The sequence below is a fragment of the Dermacentor variabilis genome, chromosome 8 (genome assembly GCF_050947875.1).
Source record: "Dermacentor variabilis isolate Ectoservices chromosome 8, ASM5094787v1, whole genome shotgun sequence".
Lineage (NCBI taxonomy): Eukaryota > Metazoa > Arthropoda > Arachnida > Ixodida > Ixodidae > Dermacentor > Dermacentor variabilis.
Genome location: NC_134575.1, coordinates 123,279,455 through 123,291,701, shown reverse-complemented (window position 1 = coordinate 123,291,701; position 12,247 = coordinate 123,279,455). Strand labels below are relative to the sequence as shown.

The 12,247-nt window shown below is 46.8% G+C and overlaps 1 protein-coding gene across 1 annotated transcript in view; it reads left to right on the top strand.

Annotated features, from left to right (window-relative positions):
• Positions 1-12,247, top strand: part of LOC142590569 (guanylate cyclase 32E-like) — a 154,508-nt gene that overhangs the window by 40,271 nt on the left and 101,990 nt on the right. Inside the window, exons 4-5 of the mRNA XM_075702855.1 lie at positions 1,764-1,941; positions 3,254-3,406. Of these exons, the coding sequence (XP_075558970.1) occupies positions 1,764-1,941; positions 3,254-3,406 (331 nt within the window). The remainder of the gene's footprint in view (positions 1-1,763; positions 1,942-3,253; positions 3,407-12,247) is intronic.

Below are 12,247 nucleotides of genomic sequence, written 5' to 3'. Positions count from 1 at the left end.
AATCGTTATGGGAGGCTGTTCTTCGTCACATGTTCAGAATTTATAAATACACTCTGTGCTGGAAAGCCGCACGTGCGAAGGCATTTGTTCTTGCATAAATAGGTGAACGGAAGCATCCGTGCCGAAACACCCATTTCACTTACCGTGCCACCTACCCACGCAGCGCTCCCTTCAGTCCGAGCTACTTCACAATGTGCCATTTAGGTTAGCTTTGAATTGTTTTAAATTATCTTTTTTTTTCTATTCGCAATAGAAATGTGGAATAGCTTAGATGGATCGCGGAATTAACTGCTATGTGATCAATTCGCGAAGGAAGTGACTAATGATGTTTTTCGATCACATTTATTGCTCTTTATTTTTCTTGCTCTGTTCTGTACTTCTGTATTCCCTCCTGCAATGTCCCTGCTTAGAGCCTGTAGTTTTTGTAAATAAATAAACAAAATAAACGATGCATCAAGCTGTGGGCTCATGCTTGTGTTTCCTACATCCTAGGCGCATCGTCCTACGTTATGTTTTCTCGCTGCCCAGTCAGATTTGTGAGTACTGCTTTAGTGTTGATTCAAATTTTTACCGAATGCTGCGCGCGTATGCGTCACCACAAAGGACTGCTTGAGAGAGAAAAAAATAAACTTCGTGTGGTACTTTAGCTCATAAGGCTTCTTGCTCTGCACGCCAACTCTAGCAAAAAAAGAAACGACTACCGAGCGCTGCTGTTACGTCCGATGGTAGTCACTCCTCCGACTGACGTGAGAAGGACCTACTGAATGCTTCGTAACCTTTAGTTGGTAAATAAGTTCTTGCTCCTCATTCTCTTTTTTCGTGTTACAAGAAAGCTGTTTCAATTTTCGTTCTTGCTTATGGAGGAAATTTTATCAGCTTTCTATCGGTGTTCCGTCTAGGTATCTTTCCAACATTTTTATCTATTGGTCTGTATATGTTATTCGATTCGTTGGTCATGTTGGCTCATCTGTCGCGAAAAACCTCCATTTCTATTCATGTCAAAGCTGGCTTTCATTTCCCTCTATATCTATATTTGTGTCCAGTATACACTTCGTCAGCTCCTCCCACACACAGCGCTGTTCTTCTACACAGTGACCAGCCAGTATTGTCGGACCAGCGAAACCATTAATTGTCGACTTCATGCTTGCCGACGTACTCTACATGAGAAAACTGCACGTGCTGTTTGTTTGCTGAAGGTAGCATGCAATTACTTCGCTTCTTTTAATACTCATTGAATAATACTCAAGTACTATGGTAGGTCAAACAATGCGTATGCAGATATTTTTTTTTTTTTTGCTATCCGAACGCTATGGATGAACACAAGTGCCAATCCTGCTACACACCAAACACCATGCTGTACATCATGGTACGGAAATGCGACCGAAACACCGACTTCTCTCCTGTACCCCACCCCACGCTACAGCAGTCGGAGACTCAGCTCAGTAGCCTGAGCACTGTTGACCAGCATTAAATGGTGAAGAGAGCAAAGCAGCGGTCAGGTCACGTGGCTTCCTGGACTCATGAGGCCATTCGCAAGGAAAGCGACCAAAGAACTTGGACTGCTCTCAATAAAGTTCAACCATCGTCTGCTAACTTTAATGTCGTATCAGCAACCACGCTGTTATCGGCAGATGCACACAAAATAAAATGATTATCGCAACACTCATGTTAGTATTGCTTTTAGAAAGTCGTCGTTCGCCTGCTGAACGTTTGCGCGCTAGAATTTCGGTAAACACCGACTGTTGTCACCCTGGGGTGTGCAGGCGGTGTTGGTGGTCTCCGACCGCGGTGACAACAGGCTCATCGCGGACGTGCTGGGCGCGCAGGCGCGAGATCATAACGTGACCGTGCAGCACACGTACTACGTTCCCAACGACTACAGGGACGACGCGAATGGCACCATACGACGTATCATCCGGGATTCACACAGCGCCACAAGAGGTGAGCACAACTTACGTCTTCATCTCAAGAGTCACCTACTTGAGGCGAACATAGCCTGTCCTCAGCCGTTACGCGTAGTGTTTTGAAACGGCTTTACCGCACTAAAAATAATGTACAGCGCAAAGGACAAGAACAGCGAGAGACGACATACACAGCGCTGACTTCCAACAATATTTTGTTGCGTTGCCACATCGTGCGTATATATACAAGAGTGGGCATGCGCAGTAAAGGAAAGGCAGTCACAGGGGGTGTTCTAACAGCAAGTCACTGCACTAAGAGCTACAGTGACTTGCTGTTAGAACACCCCTTGTGACTGCCCTGTGACTGTGATAATATTGTTGGAAGTCAGCGCTGTGTATGTCGTCTCTCGCTGTTCTTGTCCTTCGCGCTGTACGTTACATTTGATCATGAATTAGCGACTAGCCCAAGCAACCACCCCAGTTGGTTTTACCAGACCAGGCTGTTTTCAGTGCAGCTTCCTTACGGAAAGTGAATGAGTATGGCGGGAACTGAAGCAGCAGAGAGTATGTGTGCGCGAGCGTGCTTCGTGATGGGTTGCGACGAAAAAAGCTGATGTCGGTAGGCGCCGCAAAGGGGCAGGTAAGAATGTACTTGTCGGTAAGTTGGCATTATAGATTTGTATGAGAAGTCATATATATTAAGAAGCAAACACTGTAGTTTTGTGTGTGAAGTCAACAAAGTACGCATGCTTAGAACTAGTAGGCTATCTAAAGCGCGAGCTAAAATGTCAGAATGCGCCTAAAAACAAGAGACCGAATGGGAATTCGGTTAGCGCACTTGTTTATCACGAACTAGAAGTGCTCAAATGCATCCGTTTAACTTAAGTGACAGCGCATAATTCTTTTTAATGACGACGATTGGAGTGCCAAGGTTTGAACTTAGGTCACAAAAACGGCGTCGGGGACAGTTCTGGGGGAGGTCAGAGGGGCAAGAATATGTACGTTGTCGATATCCCCAAGGCTCACAGAAATGTACGCTTTGGTAGATCACCACTGTTAGATGCAATTATCTGTATTGGGAACAAAGCCGCCGACCCGCATACAGTACCAGCAATTGCCATATTCGATATGGCACCAGAAAAAAGGCGCTCAGCTAAGGACATTGTAACAATGGTATTTAACGTTCATAGTTTCAGGCGCAAGAAACGAGCAAGGTAACGGCTGATGCACATGAAGCGCTGTTGTGCGTTGCCGTTATATATTGGTAATAGGGCGTAAATCTCGAAGACTTCAACTGAATTTCGAGAAATGTGCAACGCGAATTGTCAGTCGCCACGATTCCTTGCGCGCAGTGTACGTGCTCCTGGCGGAGACGGGCGTCCTCGTCGACTTCGTGCGCCTGATGCACCAGGCTGGACTGCTGGAGGGCGGGGAGTACGTCATCGTGTCCGTCGAGGAGGAGGACACCTACGACCGCCGGAATAAGTACCAGTACATGAAGAAAGGTGAGCGCGGAGCGTATCTTGGGACGTCGGCTGCGCTTTTAAGTATGCGTCCGCAGGTGTTATCTTTTATTGTCTAGAGCGTGCTTAACACGTGGCTAGGTGTGTTAATACCGTGACCTGCATTTGCCGGGTCAGAAATGGTGAAAAATTAATTTGGGGTTGTATTTCTCGTTTTGATTAGATGAAAATACCAGACGGACCGAAACAAGAAGAAACACGCAATATGTTTCCTCCCACTTTGTAGCACTGTTTTTATTGAATCATGAAGCAGCAAGCCGGACAGTCAATCCTGGCTTTACTAGTCTTCGTGTAATCTCGCGTCGACGCGAGATTACATTTATTTGCATAATATTTATTTATTTATTTATTTATTTATTTATTTATTTATTTATTTATTTATTTTCATGTCGGGGATCTCGAGGCACTACGGAGAAGAGTGGAGGTAATTCGTGACAGCTTCTTTGAATGGAGCGTTGTAAGAGATGGCAGCGATGAAGGCGGAAAGGTGGTTCCAGTCGTTTGCAGTTCTCTGTATGAAACAGCAAAAGTAGACTCTGGTGCGGCTCGGTCGGACAGTAACATTATGTCGCTAATCGTGCGTGATGACGTGTACGATTGACAATAGAACAGGGGGTCTCTAAGGATTGGGTGTATACACTAACACAATCCTTAGGCCTTGTGGAAAAGACAAGGTCGTAGCATTTTGTGGCGAGAAGCTATTTCCAATAAGTCATATTTTTCTTTCACTCTTAATACACGGTAGTGACAAGCAAAAACATCTAAAAACATGAAGCCAGCCGCTCGGCTCTGAATAGACCGTCTCGGCTACTGTTGCCTGGCTTGGGTCCCAAATTGAGCATGCGTACTCGACTTCGACCTGACTACTTGTTTTATAAAGTTGAAGCATGACAATAGCGGTGGCACAATAGAAACTGCGGCACGGAAAACAAAGCAAATGATTATCAGTAGTAGTAATATAGTTTACAAGAGCATTCAAGGAAAGATTGTGAGTAAAATGAACGTCAAGGTATGTATAATTGGTTGCGAGCGAAAAAGGATAATTGCTAACACTAACATTATATGTGAAAGAAACAGTGCGACTAGAACATCGAGTAACTATCATGCATTTCCATTTGTAAATGTTGAACCTCATTAACCAGCGAGAGCACTGTGATGAAATAGCATTAATGCCAGACTATAAAAGAACATATTCAGAAGGGCTAAGGACTACGAAATACACGACCAAGTCATTAGCGAATAGTTTGATAAACGACGTTATGTTGACAGGTGGTGGTGGTGGTAACAACTTTATTGACAATTCGTGGACTGGGCTTAGGCCGCGAATTTGCCGAGGAGGTCCGGAGATCCTGTCTCCTCACCGCCTCACGGGCTTGCTGGATGGCCCGCAGTTGATTTTCGAGGTTTGAGCTGCGCAACGCGGCCGTCCATCGCGCCGCAGCTTCATCTGGGAAAACTGCATTTTCTATGCATATAACTACACATTCCCAGAGAATGTGTCTAAGAGATGCGTGAGCCCTGCCGCATAGTTCGCACTTATCGTCTGAGTGGATGTCCAGATATATCCTCCTGAGATGGACGGGGTTGGGGAAGGTCTTTGTTTGTAGCTGCCTCCAGTCTACCGCTTGGGCCCTGCCGAGTTTGGGGTTAGGAGGCGGATAAACACGCCTTGAGGTTTGATAAAATTTTGTAATATCACAGTACCTGGTCATTCTGTCCCTCTCTGTCCATGCCTCCGTTCGATTTTCAACCCCAAGATAGGATCCTTCTTCGCGGGCGCGGAATGTCAGACCTCGCGCTACGCGGTGGACCTCCTCGTTGAGGTTGGGTACGGGGGTGTCGGGCGACGTGCGAGCCGGGAACCATATAATGTGTCTTTCCTCCGTTTCCTCGGAGGTGACATAGTTCGCGTTGGCTTTGAGTATAGCCTCAGCCTTCGGCGAAATTCTGCCTTGTGCATAGTCTCTGACCGCCGTCTGCGAGTCACAGAGTATGTATCTGCAACTGGGGTTAACGATGGCTAGGGCTATCGCCACCTCTTCCGCTACCTCGGGGTTTTTGACACGTATGCTGCAAGAACTGACCAATTGTTTGTCGGTATTGAGGACGGCCACTGCAAAAGCACGTCGATCCTCTTATGCTGTAGCGTCTACGTACAGCGCTTCCTTGTCCCTACCGAAGGCTTGGAGTAAAGCCTTGGCTCTACTCTCTCTTCGACCCTGATTGAATTCGGGGCCCATGTTCTTGGGTACGTTAGCCACCTGCAGCTTTTCCCTGTTCGCGCTTGGAAGGGATGTCTTGTCGCCGTGCTGCTTGCGATAACTTATCCCGAGTTTGTCCAGGATGCTCCTGCCCGTTCGTGTCCTCGCTAGTCTCTCGAGTTGCGACATTTGGTATGCCTCGATTAACTCTTCAAGCTTGTTGTGGACGCCCAGCTGTAGCAGAAGTTCCGTTCTGGTGCTGTCTGGAAGGCCCAGTGCCATCTTGTGTGCTCTTCTAATGCGGCTGTTCAGTTTGGCATATTCGGCCGCGTACCAGTTGTGGTAGGCGGCCACATAGGTATTGCGGCTAATAACGAAGGAGTGTACGAGTCACGGAAGAGAACAGCAGTTTATGATAGATAGTCAGGCACTGGAAGTGGTAAGGGAATACATCTACTTAGGACAGGTAGTGACTGCGGATCTGGATCACGAGACTGAAATAATCAGAAGAATAAGAATGGGCTAGGGTGCGTCTAGCAGGCATTCTCAGATCATGAACAGCAGGTTGTCATTATCCCTCAAGCGAAAAGTTTACAACAGCTGTGTCTTATCAGTACTCACGTACGGCGCAGAAACCTGGAGGCTTACGAAAAGGGTTCTACTTAAATTGAGGACGACGCAACGAGCTACGCAAAGAAGAATGATAGGTGTAACGTTAACGAATAAGAAAAGAGCAGATTGGGTGAGGGAACAAACGCGAGGTAATGATATCTTAGTTGCAATCAAGAAAAGGAAATGGAGCATGGGCAGGACACGTAATGAGCAGGGTAGATAACTGATGGTCATTAAGAGTTACGGAATGGATTACAAGGGAAGGTAAGCGTAGCAGAGGGCGGCAGAAGGTTAGGTGGGCGGATGAGATTAAGAAGTTTGCAGGGACAACATGGCCACAATTAGTACATGACCGGGGTAGTTGGAGAAGTATGGCAGAGACCTTTGCCCTGCAGTAGGTGTAGCCAGGCTGATGATGATGAAGATTTATGAGTTTGGCCTCCCGTTGGCCTCCCGAGCCTCATCGTGTTCGTGATCTTAGTCTACAAATGCCTGACTGTTTCTCCGTTGTTGCCGTTCGATTCTATGATGACTCCGAGCACCTTAATCTGCTTCACCCTGGGTATTTCTTGTCCGTCTTTGGTGCGTATGCAAATTTCTTCGTATGCAGCATGCTGGATGTAAACCTTGGGGGTCTTCCCCTAAGCGTCGGACGGTAGAGGAGGAGTTCCGATTTTTCTGGCGAGCAGACGAGACTGGTTCCGACGAGGTACTCTACCACCACCTCGACCGCGGTCTGTAATCGTTGTTCGATTTGTCCGTCGCTTCCCTCGGACGACCATATCGTAATGTCGTCCGCGTATATTGTGTGATGCACTCCCTCGATGGCATTCAGGCGCTCAGGGAGGCCGATCATAATGAGATTAAAGGGACACTAAAGCAAAACAATAAATGAGTTTATACTAATAAAGCATGGTCTGAGTACCCTTCATGCAGTCATATCAAAATAATGGTTTGATTATTAGATGAGGAAATGAAGGTAGAAGTATCAGTATTCGAATTTCGCGCCGAAAGCCCGATGCCGGTACGTCAGTGTGATGTCAGCGACTCCAAAGTATGTTTTTACATTTGGGCGCCATTGGCTGAGCGAAGGTTCCCGAAACTTGCTATGTTCAATATTTGGTTCGCTTAGAACACAGTGTAGTCAATCTGTACCGCCGTATAAGTATGTAGGCCCTAGAAGATGCCATCAAAATCCATGACGTCACAGTGACCAGCTGCGCGGACTTCAAGAAGGCGTCGCCACCCGTCTTTCGTTCTTGCGCTTTTTCTGGCTTACCACGCGTCTTATGGTGGCGATAATGGTGTTTTTAGTGTCGTAGAAAGGTAATTTACTGATGCAGAACAAATAATTTTTTCTTTAGTGTCCCTTTAAAGAGCATCGGAGAGATGACCGAGCCTTGCGGGGTGCCGACGCTGCCTATGCTCCTGTCTTCGGATGCGAGTTTGCCCAGCGTTAAGGAGACTTTCCTGTTTGTGAAGAAATCCTGAACATAGCTGTACGCTCGGTTTCCTAGATTGAGTGCGGCAATGCTGGGTAGTATGACTGCGTGAGCTGCGTTGTCGAAGGCTTTCTTCAGGTCTAATCCTAGAATGGCCTAGCTTCAGCCAAACATTACAAATATGCAAATGGCACGTAGGTGCACAGAACCAAGGTTATAATGTTTGCATTAGCTTGGAAATACTCAGATTATTTCTTTCATTCTGCCTAATTAATGAATTAGTCTAATTAATTCATCAACTTCTCAAATATTATGATTAGATGACAAGTGTCAATGAGAAAATTGTAGAGCGACATTAAAAACTTCCGATGCAGCTTTTTGTTCCTCAATACGTGCTACATAAAAGTATTTTTACGAGCGAGAAGGAAACACGCGAATACACGCAAAGTGCCTCGAGCGGCCAGTCGCGCGGCAATTTTACGTGTATTTGCGGGCTCTATGTGAAAAGGAGTAGCCGGCGCCAAATAAAGGTGGAACATTTCCTACATACAATGTAAAAAAGATTATGACAACCCTTTCTCTGAGGATCCGCATTCAAAAATAAACCGATTGCACAGGAGTCACTAAATATGATAATTTAATCAAAGGGAATGCCCATAGCCCTAAGCATAAAGAAAGAATGTCTGAATGTGAAAGCCCGTAATCACTAATACTAGTACACATAAGCGAGCAGTCCGACTGCAGATACCTTTATTTGTTGGCCAGAAAAATATTTGCATTAGCGAAGACTCGTTAATATGTGAACAAACCAAATTCTACTGAGGAGCATTCATTCAAACAGGGCTCCTAAGAAACGGTAACAGTGCATAACAAGGCGCAGTGTTCCGTGCTGTTTAGCCTTACCGGATACTTACGACGTTCCATTTCAGTCACGACCAAAACGATGCTCTAATTTTTATATGGTACCTTTAAAGTAAACCGCTTAGCCATTCTGCGAACTCACGTAATCCAACTCACGTAATCACAAAATTTGTTTTTGTTTAGCTTGCCGGTGTGCACCGGCGCGATGTTGTAAAAATTGCCCGACTCCAAGTCCGTGACTACTAAGTGCAGTGAAAAAAAACAAAAAAGAAAACGTTCTACCTTCGGAGAAGCGCTCCGCCACGTAAGCATTTCGGGGAGGAGAACGTGCGCTATTTGTATTTTCCTCTCTTTTAGAGGGCAACGCTTAGGCACCCGCTCCGACGGCGAGCGTCGGCGTCCTCGGCGTAACCGAGCGAACGAGCAACGTGAAGTATGAAAGAGCGAATGAAAGGGGAGCGAGGAGGAAAGCGTAGGAGGAGGGTATGGCAAAAATGTGAGAAAGGAAGCTCAGTGCCAGGCAAGACCAGCGCTGCGGTGACGATGGCTACGAGATGGCGCCAGAGTAGCGCGCATCGTGCATATGGAAACAAAGCGTTGCGTGAGTGGAGAGGTCTCTGTGCGGCGGCGCCTGCGAATCGCTCCCACGCGTCACCCACGCGCTGCCTATAGCGGTCTCCCGATTAGCGAGGCCGTCGAGCCACACTTCGCTCCGTTTGCGATGTGCCGCAGGAGAGAGATTATCCGCAGTAGCCAATACATAGCGAAAGGAAAACACGAATGGAGCTGCGCTCAGATTTCGCATTTGGAGTATCGGAATAGTCGGTGAAATATTCTCTCTTTTTTTGCGCACTAGCAGTGTGACTTCCAAAACGAACGGCGTGCGTGTTTTTCTTTATGATGCATGGCAGTGCTTTTAAAGAAAATTGCAAACGCTTCGAAATCACGGGTCATGGATGAGAACATTGCTTACTTTAAATTTGCTAACCGGTGAAACTTCTTGCGGCTACCGCAAATAAACTGCTAGTTGTTTGCACAGATTGCGATATTGTACCATGCGGATGCCGGAAGCAGAGTAAACATGCCCTAATTAGTGCACGGTGCCGCATTAAGCTAAACTGAAATCCACTGCCTTGGAAGCGCGCACGACAGTAAATATTTCTCGTGCGTGCAACACAGACGCCGCACAAATGAAAGCCTGCACCTGGATCAGCGCACAGAGACAAAGCGCGTAGCGCGACCTAGAGTTTACTTTTGTGTGGTGAGTATTCCTTTTTGAACTCTGCGAACACGCCAGAATTGGGAGACATGGGATCGCAGTGCACGCCATCAGCTATTCTGACACTGATATTGACGGTTGGGAACAAAAATCACATACATAAAAAAGCCTGCGCGCGGCAAACTTCTTCGCCCACAATTACAAATTGCGAAACGCCGAAATCCGTCACAAATATTTAATATAATCGCTGTCATGTTTTTGCTACCTTTTTCACTAGCCGAAAACGCCACTACTTCATCTTTTCTTTTTTTTTTCCCTTTCATCGCCATCAAAGCTTTTACAGCTTAATCAAAACATAACATACAACACGCGTAAATAAACGCTGGCCTTTACAGGAAAGGAGAACGTGGTTTGTTCCCTCGCCGATTAGCAAGAAAACATTAAGAAATGTCATCATTTTACGGTAGAGGCTTAATATATTGCTATGGTTGCAAGCATCGATAAATTCAGTTGGAGTTTATTCTTTCCGATCATGGCTGGAAGGCGGATAGGCACGCTGTTAAGCCATATCTTGTTTGTATGTAAGTGTTTCCGCGCATTTCGGGGACATCACTCCCACACTTTGCTTTGTCGAACACGTGTACCTGCCGCAGCGCCCCGACTTCCGGTATGGCTGTCTTTTCTCCGTCGGTTTGAAGCGAGAGATTTAAATTAGCCAGGCAGGTTATATTCCCGTGATGAAACAACTTGTGGCGTCGTCGTTTTACTCATTCCTAGAGCGTCGCGAGAAAGACGTAGTGAGACAATTCAGTCGAGCAGTGGCAGAGAGCAAGACAGGTAAACATCACCTAGCCTCCCAATCTGCCCCGAGGTAGAGGGCAGAAAGAAAGGCTTCGCGGGTGTGTGCCGATTTGAGCGGCCTGTATACATCAAGGATAACAAAATGAGTTCTCACATCATTTAGCGAGAACTCGGGGTCTACCATAGACTCCACAAACGAACCACCATATCCGGTGCAGGTCAGCCGCTGTACCCGAGCCTTTTCAAGCGGTTAACTTTCAAGCAGTTGACTTTCACGTGGTTAACGCAAGTGGTTAACTATATGAGGCCTTGTGCTAGATACCTGACGGATGCGTCTGTATTCGGTGCCGACCCTGCACCAACGCCTCGCTTCGCGTTCCAACAACGCTGTAGGGCTTCGTGGCTGGCTGTTCGTAGTGCTAATTCATCAACGCCGCCGCCTGTGTATTCTCACCGACGCACCTTTTTCTCCGGCCACACCGGGGCTTTTTCGCGGCCTGCGTTTCTGGCTAGTGTTTGATTTTATCATTTGATAGCGACCATCAAGATTTAGAATCTCCTTGCTTATCACGCCGTCAGCTTTCGCCGCCGCAGTCGTACAAACTCAAATCTGTCATCCGCCACAAGTAAAATGTTAGAATAGCAGCTTGGGCTTGTTGGTTTTCCATCCTGGTGTTAACAGCGCAAAGCTTAGACGAGACACGAGACGAGAAGACGACACCGCAAGCGCCGACTTTCAACAACGTTTATTTGAAAGAAACGCGGCTTCTTATACCATTACCCACACGCGTCACAGTCACGTGATCGCACATCATGCGAGACACGCACTTTTTTTTCTTTCACTCTAAATAGTGGTTGTACGTGCAAAAGCTCAAATTCTTTTTTTTTTTTGGTCAGTAATAAGGACGGCGTGCATTCCTGTATAGTTGAAGCATAGATGCCACGGATGTGCCCCACGTTTTACTGGCAAGAAACCTTAGTATATGGGAGATAGAAGTAAGCCTCTTCTTCAAGTATGAGATGTGGGGGCTCCATGAAAGGTATCTGTCTCTAATAACGCCTAGGAATCGGTGAATTTCTGCGTAGGAAATTGGTTGGTGGTCAATAGAAATGGGGTACCAGGTCATGGGCATGTGGGTAAAAGCGACTAAGGCGCACTTCTCGGTCGAAATGCTAAGGCCTTGAGCACGCAGGTACGATGATGTTAGGGGCACTGCTTTTTGGAGCCGCGCACGCACCCGGAGACGGGTAACTGCCGAAGCCCATATGCATATGTCGTCAGCATATATGGAAAGGTTTACTGTATGTGGTAGAACATCGGCAAGTCCAAGGATTGCAAGATTGAACAAAGTGGCGCTAAGAACCCCATCCTGAGGGACGCCAAGGCAAGTGTAATGGTCAGCGGTTCGGCCATGTGCACTGTGCACAAAGAAGGATCTTTTGAATAGATAGCTCTGAATCCACCGAAACATGCGTCCACCAATTCCATTATTTTCCAGGGCATCAAGGATGGCTTTATGCGTTACATTATTATAGGCGCTTTTCACGTCGAGGAATAGTGCGACTGATATACGCTTGTGGTGTTTTTCTTGTTGTACAGACGCGACGAGGTCGCTGACGTTGTCAATAGAGGAACGGCCTCTTCTAAAACCAGCCATGGCCTCGGGGTATACGTTGTGGCGCTCAA